Genomic DNA, 22,013 nt, shown 5'->3' with positions numbered 1-22,013 from the left:
CTCTTTACCAAACTCTTATTCTCCTTAATAAATGCTTAAAAGCCTAACTCTTGCTAAAGCGTATAATTTATTGGCGACCACTCATTAGATATTTTAGACAGTTTAGCTAGAATTTTAGCCCTTAACACTATTCTTTCAGAGATACTTGTTCTCTCTTTGTTAAACTCTAATATATTTTAATAAATGTTTAATACCTAACTGTTAAACTGTTGTCCTAGTTAGCTTTCCCCACAAGGGGCAGACAGGGTGACCACATACATTGAGTTTTACCCATCACAGTAGAAAAGAAGCAATACGAAGGACACAGAAACCAAAGAATTGATAAGAGCCTGATTTGGGGTGTTCAGGCATCGGTGACTCATAGTCAAAATTTCTGTATTTCAGTTTCTATATTTCTGCTCTATTTGATTTTAAGGAAAGGCCTTTTCTGAATAATAGATATTAACTCACTGGATCATAGAACCAGAATGAATTTTAGAGATTATCAGGTCCAACTTCCTCATTTTATAGATGAGAAAAGAGAATAAGAATCCCATCATGTCATCACATAATTACAAAAAAGCTTACTGGAGTTCAGAGACGGTCATTTAAAAGTATGACCATTCTTTCCCAAATGAACCAAATTTTCAAAGTTTACTCTTTCAAAGAAAGATCTATACCTAAGTTATGACAAATAAGTGACCTTTTCATACCTACAAATCTAAAGCTTTAAGCAAACCCAGTGTTTAAAAATGTTTTGTTTCAGGAAGCAACAGGAATAATAATAAAAATTTGTAGCAATTTTGAGTTTACAAAGTGCCTTCCTTAAGACAACCATTAGTATAAGTGTTATCACTTCCATTTTCCAGGTAATAAAAAGTATGGCTCAGAACACATCTATGATTTGCCAAGCATGGAAGAGCTAATAATGGATAGGCCTGAAACTTGTACCCAGGTCTTCTAAATCCAGGGCTCACTCCATCAAATCATATTCATATGAAAAAAATTTAAATGTTGTTTCCCCCATCAGAATGCTAAAACTTTGAGGGCAGGGACCATGTTTTTGCCCTTTTGGTATCCTTAGGGCTTAGCACAGTACATATAGCATAGTATAGCATTTAAAATATGCTTGTTGACTAGCTGATTACACAGTGCTGCCTTCCTAATTGGAGTATGATGATAATTCTGGCATGAAAATTTTCTAGGGAAAAGATACATTTTTAGAAAAGAATTATTAGCTAGCTTCTTCAGTATTAGAGTGGATAGCCAAAAAGCAGAGGTAGGAGGTGGGAGAAGAGATCATTAAAACTACACCTGCACTGAATATCTGTCTTAATTTCATTGAACATCTCTCACTGGAACAACATGGAGGATTTCAAACTAAATCAACTGTCTTCAATTAATAAGTGCCAAATGGATTGACTGAGTTTGGTAAATTTGAGATAGAGGTGATCTCAAACTTTTAATTTGTCTTTGGACAGCTCAACTACATCATGATAATAGAAAATAAGATGAAGACGCTAAGGAAGAAGACAAGACTTTGAAAGGACAAATGTTTACAAGGATAGTCTTGTGAAAAAGGGTGTAGACTTTTCTTTTTCTCTACAGCAGATGGAGAAAAGACTAATTGGTAAAAGTTTCAGGGAGACTTCAGTTGCACATTTGGAAGAATTTCCTGCCAGTTAGAGCAATACAACAATAAATTGGGCTGCCTCAAGAGGGAGTAAGTTCCTCATCATCTAGAGGTAAGGAAGCAGAGAAGGCTAGATCCTTTTCAGGAGATGCTTTGATGGAATTCAACCCCCAGGTAAAGGTGTGACTGAATGAATATAACTCTGAGGTTCTATGATTCAATCTTCTTCCTTGTGTTTGCTCAGGCCTTGCAACTGAATAAAATATATGAATAAAAACCATATTAAGTGCCTCTGTAATCAGTGAATCCTTGAAGGAACAATCCATAGAGGCCAATGATTTATAGATGATACACAGTAAAAAGGCAGGAGATTCCGTCCTGAGTTCCTTCCTTCTTTCAAATCTCTCATTCATTCCTTCAACAATTATTTACTTAGTACTCAAGATAAGACATTCTTTTTGTTCAAGCTCTTTAAAATACTGATGTTAAGAAAATTTATGATTTCCCCTTTTTTAAGTATTGAGATGTCTCCCTCATCCATAGACATATTGATAAAATAAATGTCTGTAAATAATACTGAATCTTCTATGTGTTTTATTAAGATACTAGTATTTCTCAGCATTATAGCCCTTCTGTTAGTCTTAATCAGGTCTCTCAGTGTGACAGGGAGATGACTTAGTACTCTCAAGGCAATGACATTAGAGTCCCAACTTCAGCCAATGAAGTTCTATGATGGACTATATGCCTATTATCAGAGCACTAGCCTGCATTAGCTTCCTTCATTCCCATGTTGGTGGTGGTGGGGCGAATTTTTCAGTCAGAATGACTCTTAAAGCCTTTCTTCAAATTTCTACAGAGTTGTGATCTGTGTTGTTCATATTTATACTGATAAAATAACAGTTCCTTGAAGTACTGAAAAAAAATGTTAAAGATATGAATCAGATACTTGGCCATATAACTATCAAGATATGTGTCAAGTACATAAGGAGGCAGTGTGGTATAATAGAAAGAACACTACAGCAGAAGTCAAAAGAGGCTATAGTCCTAGCTTTGCTATCAAATGGCTATATTTTATATTTGGTAAATTATTTCATCTCTTTGGGCCTCAATTTCTTCATCCATGAAATAAAGGAGTTAGAAACAATAATCTCTATGGTTCCTTCTAAGCACAGGATTCTGTTACCTGTTTTTGAAATTTCAAATTTACTGAGTATGTTGCAAAAACATTTATAAAGTTTCGGTGTTCTTGTCATTGATTCTTGTGCATTATGATATATAATATAGACACTGATGAAACAGTCTACTACTTTATATTATAAAAATTTAGTGAATTACCAACTAGCTACCTTAAGAAGTATAAGTTTGACAAGTTTACAGTTAGAGTTACCATATGCATAGCTGAGGTAGAGGAATAATAATTCATGGTTAAAAGCACAAAGTGTGTATTATCACTCCCCAACTTGAACCACATTACAAGTCATTGATATTCTAAAAAGCTCTATACAAATATTTTAACCACAACTATTAAAACAACCATGTAAAATATTTTTATTACTCTAAAATATGAAATAAAAACCCAGTTAAAGTACCATACCTGTAAAATATGCTATCTTAAAAGGTTTTTTAATAAAAAGTTGGCAGTGAAAAACGCCTGAAATAAAACTGATTTTTCTAGTTGTCAAGTTTCCTATCAACTTAGCTAAACAACAGGTCTGTTCTGCAGTACTATGCATTTCTGAAAGTTTAGAAAGTTTTAAATTGATCATAATTTAACAACTGTCTAAATGCAGCTAATCTGGAGAGCAAGTTAGACACATATGTGTCTGAGCTGAAACTTCAACATTTAGCTGCCTTCAAAGTACCACTGGCTTCAGGAAACACAGGAAGCCAAATTTTTGAAGGCAAAACACTACTACTTCCCTGGCTGGCCTGCCCACTGCTATGCCAACATCAAACAGGGATCATCAAAGATCAAAAAAGCAGAGAAACTGGAACTTCTTTATTGGCTGGGCATTGAGCAACATAAGTTAATTCCAACTTTAAAAAAATGAGTCATAAGTTCAAAAGAAGTAGTTACATTGCAAAGCCATTGCTCAGAATGCCTCCTTGCCAACCTAAGATAAAACACACTATTATTAAATCTTGCCTTCTACATTGCATGAAGTCTTCCTCAGGTGTCCTTACTGAAATCATTGTAAATAGAGGTAGTCAGATAACCCCAGAGCAAGGAATGAAGAATAATGGGTACTAGCCCACCTAAACTTTCATCTCACCATCAGCTTTCTGTCATCTATCTGAGCACTGATGTCTTTTGCAGGTATGTTATGCCGACAATTTAAAAATTACAAAATACAATGGTACATGAATTTAATGGGATATTTCCCTGCTGTAAGAAATGATAAACATAATGATTACAGAGAAGCATGGAAAGACTTGTATGAATTAATGCAAAGTGAAGTAAACAGAACCAGGAAAATAACATATACCATGCCTATAAAAATATAAATATTTCAATTTGCAAAAAAACAACAAAATAATTAAAACTCAATGTGAGGTAAAGACTAAGTTTTGCCCCAAAGAAAAGATGAGAAAATCCTTTCCCCTGATGCTTTGAAGAAATGGGGGTCTGTAAGATATTGGAAATAATGTTAGACATTTTTAAGAGAGTTTAATTTTACGGAACTTTTTTCCTTTCTTCCTTCTGTTATATTTAATTCAAAAGTATAGTTTCGGGGCAGTTAGGTGGTGTAGTGGATAAAGCACCGGCCTTGGATTCAGGAGTACCCGGGTTCAAATCCGGCCTCAGACACTTGACACTTACTAGCTGTGTGACCCTGGGCAGGTCACTTAACCCCCATTGCCCCACAAAAAAACAAACAAACAAAAAAAACCCACCAAACAAAAGTATAACTTCTAGGATAAGGGAAGTAATGGAGTAGGAAATACTGAGGATATAAAAAATTAAATATGTCAATAAAAATTTATTTTAAAAAATCATAAAACACTAGACAAATATTAGAGTAATTCATTCCATGAATATAAACATTTTTTACAACACTCATTAATTCTTATGAAACTCATGAGGCAAGTATTATCTTTCATTGTAGTAAAAGAGAACAGAATTCAAATGTTCTGACCAATAGAGAAGATATATTCGTGAATTGATTTCTTAGACCTTATAAATCAGAATCTTATTTTCTCTAAATTAAAAACCACTTCACTCCTTGGCTCTTAAGGTTAATTCTGAGGACAATTCAAATTTGCAATTTAAGAAAATAGTAACACCTATAATAATTCAACTCTGGATATGACTAGTGACACAGCTGTAATATTAAAATATGACAGGTATCAACTTAAAGACAGACTGCAAAAATGATAGGCATATAACCTGGCATATTGGATTGCCCTAAAAATTTGTTATCGTGGAGATCACAGAAAAGGAGGTATAAGATTGTTAAGCTAAAAGAAACAAAGAATAAAGGAATTCCCTGCACCATAATGCCCCCAATCAACAATAAACATTTAACTTTGTCATTTATATATCAATGGCCAGATCTCACTATAATTTAACAAAACTTAATTGATCACCAAGACACAAATTAGAAGATGGGCAATGATCTGATAGCCCCCGGCAGTACGGCTGTACCTAATGCTATACTTTCACAAATACAATTAACAACAAAAACTGTATACTGTATAACTGCTTTCTGTCATCCAAAAGTAAGAATCTAGATTTCATTTCTTTCATTTTGTTATTTTAATATATTTAAATACGAAGTACATTTATATTTCATCTTTTCCTTTCTTGCTCCCTCCATCTTCTTGTACTCACTGAGGCCCGGTTCCCTCCTGATTACACAGTTTCCCTGGATTCCTTCAAGTTCTTTCTGCAGGAAGCCTTTCCTTGGCCTCCTTAATCTTGGAGCCTTCCTTTTGAGATCACTACCCCTAATTTATCATGTATATATCATGTTTGTACATAGTTGTCTGCATGTTGTCTTTCCCATTTGACTGTGAGCTCCTGGGGAACAAGACATTTTCCCCCTTTTCTTTGTATCCCCAGCACCAGCACTTACGCTGGCACAAAATAGGCACTTAATAAATGCTAGATGAACAACTGGTTGACAAGTGGGATCTGAGAGCTCCATTTTGTTTCAATTCTGGGAAATGTCAATAAAATAAAGCTTACTCTTTCTGCCACCACAGTTTAGGTGATGTACTCATATTAGGTGGCAAATGGGGATCAGTGAGAAGAAGGGAGGAAATGAGTTAATAGAACTTGGTGACAATGGCCAGGATCCCAGAGATATGGCCTACCTCAGAGCGAACCTCTATAATAGAGATTTACAGCAATATACTTGGTGAATCACTTCCAGAAGTCATTTTTACCACTCATACTGCAGTTGTGCTGTATTCTATTGGTTGCTGTTGCATCTGTGTCACTAGACACCATAAATGTTTCCTTTCCCTAGTAAGAGGGAGAAGGTAAGACAAGGCAATAATAGCGCAGTTCCAAAAGCTCATGATGCCAATTGTCTAGTTATTTAGTTGTGCTCACTCACGAAACTGATCAAAAGAATTACCAAGAATGTATTAAAGAGACCCCACGTCATCCCAGATGTTTCTTACAAAATCATCACAAATTTAGTTTTAAAAAAATGCCAGGGGCAGCTAGGTGGCGCAGTGGATAGAGCACCGGCCCTGGAATCAGGAGTACCTGAGTTCAAATCCGGCCTCAGACACTTAACACTTACTAGCTGTGTGACCCTGGGCAAGTCACTTAACCCCAATTGCCTCACTAAAAACAAAAACAAAAACAAAGCCAAAACTGGGGGCAGCTAGGTGGCACAGTGGATAGAGCACTGACCCTGGATTCAGGAGGGCCCGAGTTCAAATCTGGCCTCAGACACTGAACACTTACTAGCTGTGTGACCCTGGGCAAGTCACTTAACCCTAAATGCCTCACCAAAAAACCAAAAAATAAAAATGCCCAAACTGTCAGAATACTAAAAGTAGGTAAAAAGAACCTGATAATTATAGTTAAGAATCTTATGTATATTTGGTATAGTATACATTTGGCTGCCCAAAGATGGAAAAAAGCCAACTCCAGTTTTTCCAGCTTCAAACTGTACTAATTTGGGTGGTGGGGAAGGGATTGGGAAAGGAAATCCTGAAAAATTAATATGAGAAGGAAAAGAAGTTCTAGAAGGCATGATATAATAGGCACTTTTATTTTCTATAGGTCATTCTGAACTGGGGTTGGGTCGAGGCTGTCCAGCAGCACGGTACAGTAGCAAAATAAGGGGACTGTATTCAGAGTCAGAATGCATGGGTTTGACTTTGGCTATGCTATTTGGTACATCTGTCACTGGACAAATCACTTAACCATTCTGAGTCTTAGCTTCCTTAGCCATAAAATGATGGCTTCTAATATTTCACTGAGTTCTGAATCTAAAACAGATTGGATTCCACTAATAGAGGGAACTCATGATGTGGGAAATCCCTTAGCAATGCAGTATAGCAACTTCTCTGTAATGTGTAGGCTTAGGTGTTTGGGGAACTTTGAGGTTAAGTGCAAAGTCTTGATTCCAAAAGTGAAAGGTCACCTTGAGTCTAGAGTTGATCTACTACACCACACTGCTTTTCCATTCTCAGATGACTTTTATATAATCAAAATTGAAAAATTCATCACTCTGAATTATTTCTTGACATGTTTCCCTTTTCTACAAAAAAATATCCTGAGTGAATGACATGTTACAAATGAATATAATGATAAAAATCAATATTTACATACCATAAGCTTGAGAATGTATATAGAGAAAATAATACCGAATCTTGATAAAGTCTGAAGATTACAAGTTTACTACTGATTGTCATTAAGTATTGGGAACATGAATCATGGCCTCAAAAATTCAAAGTTAAATTCTTTTTTTTTTTTTTTTTTTAGTGAGGCAGTTGGGGTTAAGTGACTTGCCCAGGGTCACACAGCTAGTAAGTGTTAAGTGTCTGAGGCCGGATTTGAACTCAGGTATTCCTGAATCCAGGGCCGGTGCTTTATCCACTGCACCACCTAGCCGCCCCTAAAGTTAAATTCTTACTGAACTAATTTTACAGAGGACTGGGTTATTCCTTTTTTAAAAAAAAAATTTGTTTAAAAATATACCCCAAATTATATGTATTCTATATAAAGAGATTTGATGATCAGCCTGAGAAAGAGAGACAGTACAGTGCAGTGGTACAGTCAGAGGACTTAGGCCCAAATTCCAGCTTTGCCATTTACTACTATGACCACAAACAAATTATAAGTTCTCTGAGCCTTAGTCTCTTCATCTATAAAATGAGTCCTTAGACTAGATGTCTTCTAAGGTCCCCTTTACTTCTAGATATGTAAAACTAATATCTCACATTACAGAGTAGCTTATTTCAAGATGTTCAAAGCAGCTTAAAGGTGTGAGATTATGAACTTTTATGACATTTCTTAATTGGGGAGCAAGTGGAGCAAAGAGTTTAAGCTACTTGTTCTAATCAAACTGAAAGTATAGTGGTATATTCCAGATGAAAAATCCAAGATGCCACTTCCATCACCTTTTCCTTAATTGACTGATGCTTGCTATGATTATGAGAAATAGTGTAGCTTAATGGCAAGAGTATTGGACTTAAGTCAGGAAGACCTAGATTTGAATCTTGCCAAGAACCCCCAAGTTATTCTTAACTTTTTTTGGGGGGGGGAGGCAGGGCAATAAGGGTTAAGTGACTTGCCCAGGGTCACACAGCTAGTGTGTCAAGTATGTGAGGCCAGATTTGAACTCAAGTCCTCCTGAATCCAGGGCCAGTGCTTTATCCATGCCACCACCTAGCTGCCCCTCCCCAAGTTATTCTTGACTCATAATGCTAACTCACTTCATAAACTGTGTTGTTCCTATATTCACAATATTTCTCACATGTACCACTTTTTCTCTATTCCCAGGACCACCAGGCTAGTTCACACCCTTATCACCTCTCAACCGGATTGGTCTCCCTGCCTTAAATCTCTCCCTTCTCCAAACCATCCTGCACATAGCTGCCACAGTGATTTTCCTATAGTGTAGGTCTAATCATATCATTTCTATACTCAGTAAATTTCATTAGCTCTTTATTGTCTTTAGGATAAAACACAAACTTCTTTGCCATTTAAAGCACTCTACAACTTGGACCCAGCCTTATTATATTATTCATTTTCCCACAATCTATAGTCCAGGGCAAACTGGCCTTCATGTTGCTTCCCACAAGTGATACATCATGTCTTTCTTTCTACCTTTGTACTGATGATTATATCCTCCTTCCCACCCCTGTTCCTCATGTCTGGATGTACTCCATCCTCTTCCTTCCTCTTAAAAGCAACCCTTGTTTCCTTCAAAAGTCAGTCTGCACGCCCCTTTCTACACAGAACCACTCTCCAACTGCTAGTGCCCTTCCTGCCAAATTGTTTTTGCATTTATTTTATATATTCTTATTTAGGTACGTATCTGTCTTCCCTAATACAATGTAAGCTTCCTGAGGGCAAGAAACTATTCATTTTTACCTTTGTATTGCCCTTAGTCTGGCACATGGTAAAAGAGCTGAATAGATTCTTACACTGATTCATGAAATCACTTAAACTCTCAGTCTCAGTTTCCTTAGGTATAAGATGGGGATAATTCCCATTTGTGAAGATCCGGCGAGATAAAACACGTAAAATGATTCTAGGCAAAGTACTGTAGGAGGTATTTTGCCATGGCTCATGCAGATCACAATTCAACCTGTGGCCCAAGGGATTAGTGGAATCTACCATGGGGTAGCAGGACCTAAAGAAGAAGGCTGGAGAAGGGCAATTTCAAGTTAGTTAATTAGCCAGGGTGATGTTCAAAAGGGAAGTTTCCTGGAAGGAAGAGAAAACTAGTGTCCTCCCCTATTACCAAAGGGGGGAAAATTCCCTTGCCTTAATTTTATTTACACATACACCCACACATACTCTTTGCTTCCCTGAGGGAACACAAGCTCTATGGGGGCTGGTAATGTTTCATTTCTGTCTTGGTGTCTGCTGCACAGTACATGGCACATAGCAAGTGCTTAACAAATGTTTGTTGATTGCTTAGAGTTCTCATGTGGTTTAAAAAATCTCTTTCTAGGACTTAAACACCCCTGCTCCCCACCCCCCACTACATTCATAATCATAATGAGAGGGGAGAAGAACAAGAGGGTGGAGTGGGATAAATAAGGCTAAATGCAATAAATAAGTAGTCAAGCAGAGTGCAGTTGAAACTGCTACCCAGGATTTACCCATCTTCCTTTTTAAATGAAGAAACCAGAAAATTATGAAGGACTCATGACATTTTTTTTAGTGGCAATTAGGGTTAAGTGACTTGCCCAGGATCACATAGCAAGTAAATATTTGAGTCTGGATTTGAACTCGGGTCCTCTTTGATGTAGGAGACAAAAAAAGGGGTTGACAGACGAGCTTAAGACCCAGGCTCTGATTTAGATCTGAGCTCTCAGAAGGATTTAGACCCCGGCTCCAAAAGGGATTAATGGATAACTTAAGACTTGGGCTTTTATTAATACAAGTCAGGACCTAGGTTCTTGTTACCCACATTAATCACTACTCTTTACAAGAACATAAAGAGGCAGGTCATAGAGAGCTTAACTATAACAAAGACATAGAGACAGGCTACAGAAATCCTAACTGATTAATGTTAATATCCAGAAACTAGGCCTGAGAATGGAAAACATAGGGACAATCTGACCTTGGCAAATTGAGGTAACATGTGCAGAAAAAGCCAAATTTGTCCCTAGCTCACCTTATGATGTGTAAACCCCCAAAACACACCTCCACGGAAAAACCTTGGGGATTGGCTTAAGCTCCCAGGAATTCCAAATTAGGATAGGCCAAGGTGGAGATTATTATAATGAGACTGATAATCAATTTATCCATACTATAAATATAACTGTCTTTTCTTTCCCTATTTGTGAAACAACTCCATAGTGCTCTCCTTGTGGTTATTCACAGTATTGCAATAAAACTTGGGAAACTGAGTCACTGAGTCTTGTAACTCTTTGGGACGGGGGCAGCTAGGTGGTACAGTGGATAGAGCACCGGCCCTGGATTCAGGAGGACCTGAGTTCAAATCCGGCCTCAGACACTTAACACTTACTAGCTGTGTGACCCTGGGCAAGTCACTTAACCCAATTGCCTCACTAAAAAGAAAAAAAAAAAGAATAAGTAATTCTTTGGGACGCCTCATGATTAAATTTGCCATCCCACATCATCTTGATTCCAGGGCTGGCGCTCCATATATTGTACCACAAACTGCACCCAACTCATAGCATTTTAAAGTTTAAAAGGACTTAGAAATTATTTAGTCCAACCCTCTCATTTCATACAAGAGGAAGCTGAGGCCCTGGACGGAGAACTGACTTGTCCATAGATTTAAGCAGCCCATTAGTTCCAATAAAAGATCAGGAAGGAAGAACTGAATATGGAAAATGACAATGATGACTTATATATATGGAGTGCTTTGCAGTTTTCAAAGTTCTTTTCTCATAACAACTTGGTATGGTAGGTAGTGCCAGGATTATTGTCCTCATTTTTGTGAGTGGGGAAACTAAGACAAACTGACTGCCCAAGGTCACACAGTAAACGATGAAGCCAATATATCACTGGGTCTCAAGTCCAGTGTTTTTTCTCCTATGATATAAGGAAGAGTTTCCCATTTATAGTTTTTTGGCAAATATGGTAAAGGTTTATTTACATTTTACAGATAAGGAAACTGAGGCAAACAGAGGTTAAGTGACTTGCCTAGGGTCACACAGCTAGTAAGCATGTGAGACAGGATTTGTCCTCTGGTTTCCCTGACTCCAGGACTAGTGCTCTATCCACTGTGACACCTAGCTGACTATGAACTATGCGAAGTAAATCAATGACAACTGCTACTTTAATATTTTCTATTTTGTTCAGGATATCCCTTTAAGTCTTAAGTGCCCCACAAAAAAAAAAAAAGTCATGATTAATTTAGGATCCATTTTAATTTTTAATTCTTCAGTCACTAAGCAATGGTTTTAAACCTGGGCAAGGAGTAAGGAAGAAAGGAGTAAAGAAGACCTCAGTCGAATTGGGCCTTAGACACTCACTAGCTATGTGACCTTGGGCAAGTCACTTAACCTGTTTGCCTTAATTCACTAGAGATGTTGCTGTTGTTCATCTCATCCAACTCTTTGTGAACCTATTTGGGGTTTTCTTGGCAAAGATACAGGAGTGGTTTGTCATTTCCTTCTTCAGCTCATTTTACAGATGAAGAAACTGAGACAAATAGGGTTAAATAATTTGCCCAGGGTTATAAAGCTAGTTTAGTGTCTAAGGCCAGATTTGAATTCAGGAAGATGAGTCTTCCTGATTCCAGGTCTGGCACTCCATTCACAGTACTAACTATCTGTCCCAAACAACTGGAGAAGGAAATGGCAAACTACTACAGTATCCTTTCTAAGAAAATCTCAACTGGGTTCACAAAGAGTCAGATACAACTGAACTACTGAACAACAACAAGATAAATGGGATTCTCTAGTTCCCCCAAATAACTAACTGTTGTAAGTGACTTTTCTTTCACTATCTAAGACAAGAGTCCTAGGGTCCAAGAATTTCAAGGAGCCCGTGAACTTGGATGAGGAAAAAGTTACATCTTTATTTTCGCCAAACTCGAACTGAAATTTTGTATTTCCTTTTGTTATCAATGTAGGCAATAAACCACAATGATTTTGTCGCCAAGAGAAATCACATATCTTTTCAGAATATCACAGTTGCTAGATATATCTAAAGATATAAGTTATGCTCATCACTACTTAAAAATCACTGTAGCTATTACACCTGCTGCTAGATCATGCATGGTTGCAGTATTTCCATCTACTGACTGCATTTCAACATAACTGGCTTTCTGTGCAATCCTATACATTTTATTTTATGCATTTAAAACCTTTACTCTGAGAAGGAATTAATAGGCTCCACTAGATCAAAAAAGTTCCATGACCCAGAAATGCCTAGGAAAAAGGAGGGAAGTGAATGAACATTTAAATAGCACCTACTATGTGAAAAGTAATGTACTAAGCCCTGTTTTACAAATATTATCTCATTTGATACTCACAACAGCCCTGGGAGATAGGTACTATTATTACCCCCATTTTGCAGTTTAGAAAACTGAGGCACAGGAAGGTTAAGTGACTTCCCCAGGATCACATACCTAGAAAGCATGTGAGGCCAGATTTGAACTCAGGTCTTCTTGCTTCCACACCCAGAGCTCTATCCACCAAACCACCTAGCTGCCAGGTTACCTGCATGTCTTTAAATACGTGAATGGACTGCTAGGTATTTTTAATATCTCTAAATGTGTGTTAGAATAAAATCATTCAACTTTACTATACCTCAAATTAGTTTGAAATTCATGAGAATTTCCAAACTTAAGGCTAGGTAGTAATAGGGTATAAAGAAAGTCAGGAAGTAAATATGCCTTCTAAAGAGGGTTGTAGATGGTTGATATATTATGAAAATTCATTGTTGATTTTTTAGGGGGAAAGGAGGAGATGAGAACAGTATGGAATAGAAAGAAATTAGATAAAGAAAGATGCTCTCAAGTCACAAAAACAAGAAAGGGTATATCTAGATTATAATGAATAAACTAGCATGTAATTTTAAATTAGAGTGTGTTATAGACTAAAGACATGAAGATAGGTAAGAGAACTACAGTAAAGAAATATGTATCACATTTTATATTTTTCACATGTCTAAATTTAACCAGAAGGTATGGAAGATAGATTCACAGGTGTTTAAGATATAAAATGAGCAATTTTCAAAAGAAATCCAAGTTAATGTAAGTTCCTAATCAAAGGGCTAAAGGTGAGATTTGTATTGGGCAAGAGTAAAGAAAGGAGTTTTGCTGTTCACCTACAATGGCTAGAAACATAGAGGTGAGGGGTCAGGGATAATGGCATTGTGAGTCCTCCATTAGACTGTAAGTTTCTTGAGGGCAGGGATAGTATTTTGCCTCTTTTTGTATCCTGAGCATTTAGCACAATGCTTGGACATAATAGAGGCTTAACACATGTTTACTTAATGATTGATTATTGGGAGAAAATCCACAATTCTTTTAAAGAAATTCTCTCATATATCCTATGCACACACATATCTATCCAATATCACTTAACTGAGTTGTAAAACATTTAATTTGAAAAATAATTTAAATTATTATTATTATTATTAGGGGGGGCAGGGCAATGGGGGTTAAGTGACTTGCCCGGGGTCACACAGCTAGTAAGTGTCAAGTGTTTGAGGCTGGATTTGAACTCAGGTCCTTCTGAATCCAAGGCCAGTGCTTTACCCACTGTGCTACCTAGCTGCCCCTAATAATTAAAATTATAATGAGCATTTCCCGGGAGAAAAGGAAAAGCAGTAGCCACGAATTATCTCAATACAATATTTGAAAATCCCTGAAACTGGGAGTTATAATTTACTTGATAACCTGTTAACTTGTTAATGAAGGTTTGAAGAGAGAGAGAAAAAACCTTTAGATATCTTCTTTGAAGTAAATACAGGTAAACATTTCAAGTGCTGTATAAGGTTAAGCTACAACACAGGTAATGACAAGTTTGCCATTGACAGACTGCCATTTAGGAATACAGAATTAATAAAAGCTATCACATAAAGAAAAAGGGAAAATTATAAAAAATTTATACAGGGGCTGAAAATTAATGCTCTTATATTTTTTTGGGGGGGAAACTAGAGATGAAGATAAAGATGAAGTTTCAATCTAAACCAAAAATCCAAGTAACCTAGATTGAGAAAATGTAAAGTTTCAGGTAATGTTAGTTTAAAAGAAGTTTCAGTTTTAAGATGAAATTCTACACTTTTACAAAAGTTTATTTACCTGATAATTCTCTGGGCAGCATATTGATGAAGTGAACGAAACTGTGCTGACATATTTGCTAAAGCTGCCAAACAATTTGTGTGAAGGTATTTGTCCTGTCAGAAAACAGAAATGAAAGATGTACTTAGTTATATTTTACAAAAAGTGAATTATGGGAGAGGTGAGTCCAACCGTGACCACATTCTACACCTGTCTACATTAGGGGGATAACTCTGAATTCATCAACTGTGAATCTCATTGCTAGGCATCTTGTTCACAAGAGCATTTTGGCTGAGCACTTAAAGCTAACTTCAGGACTACTGTAAACATAGCTAGCTCAAGGTACAAATTTTCCTTTTCTTCTTGAAATTCCCCTCCTCCTCCCACCTTTTCCCCCCAATTAGTACTCTTTTCTTTGAGCTACTCTTTTCATTGCCTACACTTGGTAAAGGCAAATTACCTTTCTTAGTACACTAAAAGATATTATACACCAAGTAGAAAGGGGAACAGTCTCCCACCGTTCTTCACAAATATATATAAATTATATACCACGCTACACTTTTTTCTCTAAGTTTAAAAATTAATGCTTCACCCCAACCTTTAGGTTAATTCTTTTGGATCAAGTACCATTGGTTGTTGAATAAAGGCACTATATGCAGCCTTTACCCCCAGGAAATCAAAGAATCATGTCATACAATGGTCATAAGACAATCTTTTTCATATTCTATTTCATTCAAATATTAGCATTTTTAAAAAATCTAGCTTTACTTGGAGATGCAAAAAGACAAATTATGTCAAAGGAAATTATTGTAAAATGCATACCCTTGTTCTTGTCATGTTGTACTGAATGGTTCTTATTACCACCAATATCAGAAGACTACCCAGTGAAATCTCTGTTAAAACTCGCTCTGAATACCAGGTAATATTTTTGAGTATCTGAAAAGGAAGGGAAAAAAAGTAAATAAAATGAGATCAAGAAAGGGAGGATTTTAGGGGGTAGCTAGGTGGTACAGTGGATAAAGCACCAGCCCTGGATTCAGGAGGACCTGAGTTCAAATCCGGCCTCAGACACTTGACACTTACTAGCTGTGTGACCCCGGGCAAGTCACTTAACCCCCATTGCCCCGCAAAAAAAAAAAAAAAAAGAAGAAGAAGAAGAAGAAAAGAAAGGGAGGATTTTTAATGCCCAATTTTCCATTGGCTGTTGCTTTACTCAAGAGACCGATAAATTTGTGAACAACATTGGTGTTTAAAAGTAGCTTTGTGTTCTAGCATTAAAGAGAACTAGGGTGGTACTGTACAACTTAAGAGTTCTGACAGTTTTGTTCCTACTCAAATAAGTGAAATAAAAAGTTGAATTAAGAAGATATTGCAAATAAGCATATTAAGATAGCCTAGTTTGAAGTGAATTTAAATTTAAAATTAAATATGCTGTCTTTCCCATACACTGGAACTATAGCTTAACCTGACCCTTCAAGGTGCTTTGTTCTTTTTTCTGTTCCATAATCATATACAGGCACATCCCACGTAACATTGTCCCAATCTATGCTATAATTGATGCATTAAAACCAAACCCCATTATAAAGTAAAGCAGTCAATCACTCATTTATGACATTTCTACAGCACTGACAATCTCATGCAACATCATTTCACCTAAAGGTATTGTGCTTTCATGGAACCAATTAACAATGTCAGGCAGAGCATGCCTGGACACTTTTTTCTTAATTATGAAGAATCCTTTAACAGAAAAATTCTGGAAGAACAAGGGGGAGAGAATGATAGTAAGTCACATTAAAACAGGTTCTCAGTTGTAGGAACAGGTTTGTTGTATTAACAAAGTGTTTTTCTTAAAATAGTGCTTCAAAATATTTTCTTTAGACAAAATTACTTTAAAATAAGCAAGAACATACAGAGGAAAAAATAGACTAGCAAAATCCTTTGATTATCATTATACATGCATTCCTCCATCTCAAATAGAAACAATTAACCTGTATTCATGAGTTTTATTTCAATGAAAATGAAATGAGGTGGTCGCTGTCCATTATGCTCACAATGATGCTAGCAAAAAGTACTGACGTAAGCCCCCCAGAGCCCATCCATCCCCCAAGGGAAGGAGGAGATCCATTCTCCTTGGTAACACTCCTTGAAGAACGTGAGCTTCTCTACTCATTGGCCACTAATACTCCTTTGGCTTCTCCCATATGCTGGACCCATTCTTCGGAGAAAACTCTCCTTCAGGTTTTAATCTGCATACTCTTCAGCCCTACTTCAAACACATCTCAGTCCACCACCTCCCATCTCTTCCACCATCCTCCCTGAACTTCTATTTCTCTTTATCTTGGACCTTTTTCTCTCATCTTCCTTCAATCTATTAGTCTTTGCTAAGATCTGGCTCCCATTTAATGACAAAGCATCACTGGCTTTCACCTGAAACACTGGTTATAGCTTCTCTCATAGCCCTGGACAAAATGGTCTTTCAGAGACAGTAGCAATATTCCTTACTCTCCATTGTCAGTTCTAAACTCTCCCTTTGCCTCCTTAACTCAGCAACTCTTCTACCTGTGAAGGCCACTCAATTCAAATTATGGTAGCTATAGCATACTGTAGTATGGCCCCCATGTCATCTTCTTTCCTTTCTTAAGGAGTTTAGTACTTGGCTTGACATTTTACCATTCTCCCCAATGCCTCCTCTCATACTAGAGGCCTTTCTCCCTCTAACTCCTTAAGATCCTGATTCCTAGGCCTCCTTAAATCCCATGACTTTCACTCTACCTCAATCACATAGAGGGATGTTCACACATTGGATCCTGCCAATACCTAATTGCCCATATGTGGCTCACTTTCTTAATTAGAACCTCTTAGCATTCCACCTCTCCTTATGCTTTGCCCCTCCCCAAACCTGTTCTTTGTCCCCAATGAAACCTCTACTTCCTCCATCCTTGTACTTTCTTAGGCTAGTACTCATAACTGCAATGTCACTTTCCTCCCTTTCCAACCTCAACCTAACAGAAATCCATTTCAGATCTACTCTGTCATTTGGTTTTATATCTTTCTCCTTGCCCTACCTATTCTCATGCCAAACCTCAGTCCCAGTTTATTCCTAACATCCACCACCTCAAATTGAACTCACAAGCTGCTGAATACAGCTGAAGTCTCACAACTGTGCGGACAGGGTACATTACAAATTCATGTTATCCAACTTCAATTGGAGCAAGGCAGTCCGGTCTTTTTTTTTTTTTTTTAAACTTCCTCATTAATCCCCTATCTCACTTTCCTCAGAAGATACTCCAAATTTTCTCTTCCTTCATCAAGCTTCCCATACTTCCACTTCAGCTGAGAACGTTAGGTCATACTTTACTGAGAAATCTGAAGCCATCTGACTTGGGCTCCCTTCCAGGCTCTTTTATTTCAAAACCCCCTTGACATAATTTCCCCCTTTTTCATCCTTTCTCTCGTGCTCTGACAAAGAAGTGGCTCTTTTTGCTAAGGCCAGTTCCTCTAGATATACATGTATTGCGATTCCCTCCCATCTTCTCCAGCACATTTTATCCTCAATTATCCCCTTTTCTATAAAATCTTAACCATTATTTTTTCCCTGAACTCTCCCCCTTTCCAAATTTCCTTTTTATTGTCTTTCCTGGTTCCCCAGGCACAAAACCTAAGTATCATTCTCAACTTATCACTCTCATCTTCATATTCAATCTCACACATGCCAAGGCATATTGATTTCACCTTTATAATACCTCTTCTGCCACTACCCTCATGAGGCACAGGCCCTTATCACCTCATGCTTGAATGATTGCAATAGCTCGCTAGTGGGTCTGCTTGCCACAAGTCTTTCCCAACTCCAATTTATCCTCCATTCAGTTGCCAAAGTGATTTTCTTAAAGCACAGGTCCAATCATGTCACCCCCATACTCCATAAACTCCAAGGGCTCCTTATCACTTCTGGGATCAAATACAAAATCTTCTTCCTTTTGTCTCTAATATTCTTGGGAATTTTCCATTTGAAGTTTTTTTCAGGAGGTAACAAGCAAATTTTTCAATTTCCACTTTGCCCTGTTGATTCTAAGATATCTGGGTCATTTTATGATTTCTTGAAATATGATTATTTAGGCTCTATTTTGGCTCATGGTTTTCATGCAGTACAGTGATTCTTAAATTATCACTCTTTGATCTGTTTTCCAGGTTATTTTTCCTATGAGATATTTCACATTTTCTTCTATTTATTTTTAGTCTGTTATTTTATCTCTGGATGTTTCATGGAGTTATTAGCTTCCATTGAGCCAATACTAATTTTCAAGGAGTTATTTTTGTCAGTAATGTTTTGCACCTCTTTTTTGTTGTTTAGCTATGACCCCTGGGTTTTCTTAGCAAAGATAGTGGAGTGGTTTACCATTTCCTTCTCTGTACACATTTAAAAAAAAAATCAAGCTATTAATTCTCTTTTCACATCTTTTTTCCGTAGTTCTTTTTTGGTTTAAAAAAATCTTTTTGCTCTTTTAAAAAAAAATCCTTTAACGACATGCCCCCAAAGAGAAAAAGACCTATTTATACAAAAATATTTATAGCAGCTCTTTTTGTGGTGGCTAAGAATTGGAAATCAAAGAAATGCCCATTGATTGGGAATGACTAAACAGGCTGTGGTATATGATGGTGATGGAATATTATTGTGCTATAAGAAATGACAAGCAGGATGATTTCAGAAAGGCCTGGAAAGACTTGTATGAACTGATATATAGTGAAGTCAGCAGAACCAAAAGAACATTGTGCAAAGAGACAGCAATATTGTTAGGTAAGGAAATCTGAATGACTTAACTATTCTCAACAATACAAAAATCCAAGATAATCCCAAAGGCCTATTGATGAAACATACTATTCACCTCCAAAGAAAGAACTGATATCAATTGAACCGACTGAAGCATGCTATTTTTCACTCATTTTTTCTTTTATTCAAGGGTTTTTTTTGTACAAAATGACTAATATGGTAATGTTTTACATAATTGCACATGTATAACCCATACCTGATTGCTTACCACCTCAGGGAGGGGGGAAGGGAGGGATAAAAATTGAAACTCAAAACTATAAATAAAAATGCTTATTATTATTTTTTTAAACCCTATAACTCTTCTAGGAATTTTTGTTGGGACTGTGGCCAATCTACATTTTTTCTCTGAGGCTTTCCTTGTAGATGTTTTCAAGCCATTCCCTCTTTTTATATTTGTGTCTTAAGCTTCCCTGTCTCCACAGTAGCTGTTTATGTCTGGGTCATTTTGTTGTTTGTTCATTCTTCCTGCCTACTTCTTGTCTTTGCAGTTTATGTTAGTGTTAGGCTCTGCACCCTTCTGGAGGGCATGTCTGGCTTGAGTTTCTGTTCTTTTAGGTCCTTCTGCTGCTTTCACAGATCAGTCTGAGGGACAGAAAGTTTTCAGTGTTCCCAAAGTGGTGTGATATGGGTAGAGGTCTGTTCACTGCCCTTTTTGACTCAGCCCTGCAAGTTCCTGACCCAGGTTTGGGTCTCTTTGCTTGTATGTGGTTGAATTTCACCAGACCACTGCTTGACTCGTCACTGTTAGCTGCCACAGTGCAGTTGGAACTGCTGGCTCACCTTTAGTCTGGTCTTCTAGACCTGGTTGTTTCACTACAGGCTTCTATGCTGGGTTAGAGGCTAGAACTGAATCACTGCTCTCTGCTCCTGGACTCAGAAGCGCACAGCTGGGTTTTTGGAATTTGTTCCTTGCTTAGTATACAGGGTTAGGTCCCATGTTTGGATGGATCCTGACCCCTCCTTTATGCCCTGCATCTGTGATCTGGAAATGGGTAGCAGGCAAGAGAGATGCTAGGTGGCACTTGGTCCTGTCCTCAGTGCTACTTCAGGGATTCCCCGCAGTTTTCTTCTGCCTTAGTGCTTCCTGTCCTGGTGCTCAGTCTTAGCTTGCTTTCCATCTCCAGTGTGGGAATGCTCCCTGCTGCTGCTGCTCTACATCTGCCTCCAGATGTGGCTCAGAGGGTTCTGCCTGAGCATTGCCTGGGTGTAGCCTACACTCCAGGAGCTAAGTGTGCTTCATTGTTTAAACAAAACTATGAATGGCATCTACTAGTTTCTGTGCTGATCTGAGTTGGGTTTTTTTTTTGAGGGGCAATGAGGGTTAAGTGACTTGCCCAGGGTCACACAGCTAGTAAGTGCCAAGTGTCTGAGGCCAGATTTGAACTCAGGTCCTCCTCAATCCAGGGCTGGTGCTCTATCCACTGAACCACTTAGCTGCCCCCTGATCTGAGGGTTTTTTTTTTTTAAAGTAAACCCATCATGTAATATGCAAAAAGGTATAACTTCATCTCCCATTAATAATGTGTATCATGCCTTTAATTTATTTCTTGTATTATTGCTATCACTAACATTTCCAGACCTATGTTAAATAACAGTCAGGAACGTACTTGCTTTAACCTTATATTTATTGAGAATGAGATTAATTTTCCCAAAGCAATGATGTCATGCATTCAGTTACCAATTCAATCTTCAATGACTGCCTGCTAGCCAGAAGTGGTCCCTAAAATCTTAGGCCCAACAATCCAGGTCCTCTATGATCTTCATTCTAATTTACCTTCTTCCAGCCTTTTCAAACTTTGGGAGGTATCCCTGCTCAAGGAAGGAAAGAACACTGTAGACAGGAAATCTGGATTTAGTCTTGTCTCTTCCACTAACTAATTTTGTGATGTTAAGGAAACCACATAAATTCTATGAACCTCTATTTCATTATCTATAAAAATAAGAAGATTTGAATCTCTGAGGTTCTTTCCAATTCTAAAATGCTATGTGATTCTGCATATATGAATTTGTATAGTCCTTAGGAAATGTAAAAATAAAAAAAATAACAAATTATCATTTTGTAGAATATTTTGCCTAAAGAAATAAGAAAACACAATTTAGTGAAAGGATAATTGAAATTTATGAATCTATTATTCATTGATTCAAGACTAGATGATATTTTAGAATTTAGATATTAATGAATTTAGAACTCAAAAGTATCTTAAATAGCATGGATTCCAGCCTACTAATTTTATATATGAGGAACCCGAAATGAGGCACCGAGAAATTAAGTAACCTGCCCAATGCTTTAGAACTGGGGCTAGAACCCAGGGGTCCTGATTCCTCATCTAATTTTTTTCCATTTTGATGCTCTTAGGAAAGGACAGTCAATTACAAGCAGGAAAAAGCAGTGGTTTTTAGCATTTCCCCACAACAGCTTACTTCATTCCTGCTGATGAAATCAAGCTCCAACAATTCAAGTTGGGATTCAGAGTCAATTTATCAATTTGGTCAGTTTCACTCTTATATATTTCCTTTATCTCACAACCTAACCAAACCATCCTGGATTAATTTATTTTGTATTAATACTTTTGAAGTATTCTACAAGAAATAGAAATAAGCAAACTATGCTCAGTAATGTGAGTAAAGGGGGACATTATTAAATGTGTTGTGAATAACAAAATAATAG

At 37.2% G+C, this 22,013-nt stretch overlaps 1 protein-coding gene across 1 annotated transcript in view; it reads right to left on the bottom strand.

Moving 5' to 3' along the window:
- DYM (dymeclin) overlaps positions 1-22,013 on the bottom strand; it is a 613,994-nt gene that overhangs the window by 277,305 nt on the left and 314,676 nt on the right. The window contains 2 exon segments of the mRNA XM_043964852.1: positions 14,539-14,633; positions 15,340-15,453. Coding sequence (XP_043820787.1) covers positions 14,539-14,633; positions 15,340-15,453 — 209 coding nt within the window.

This window comes from Dromiciops gliroides, chromosome 1 (genome assembly GCF_019393635.1).
Source record: "Dromiciops gliroides isolate mDroGli1 chromosome 1, mDroGli1.pri, whole genome shotgun sequence".
NCBI classification, from domain to species: Eukaryota; Metazoa; Chordata; class Mammalia; order Microbiotheria; family Microbiotheriidae; genus Dromiciops; species Dromiciops gliroides.
Note: the sequence above shows the minus strand (reverse complement) of the source record. Positions and strands in the feature narration are given on the sequence as shown.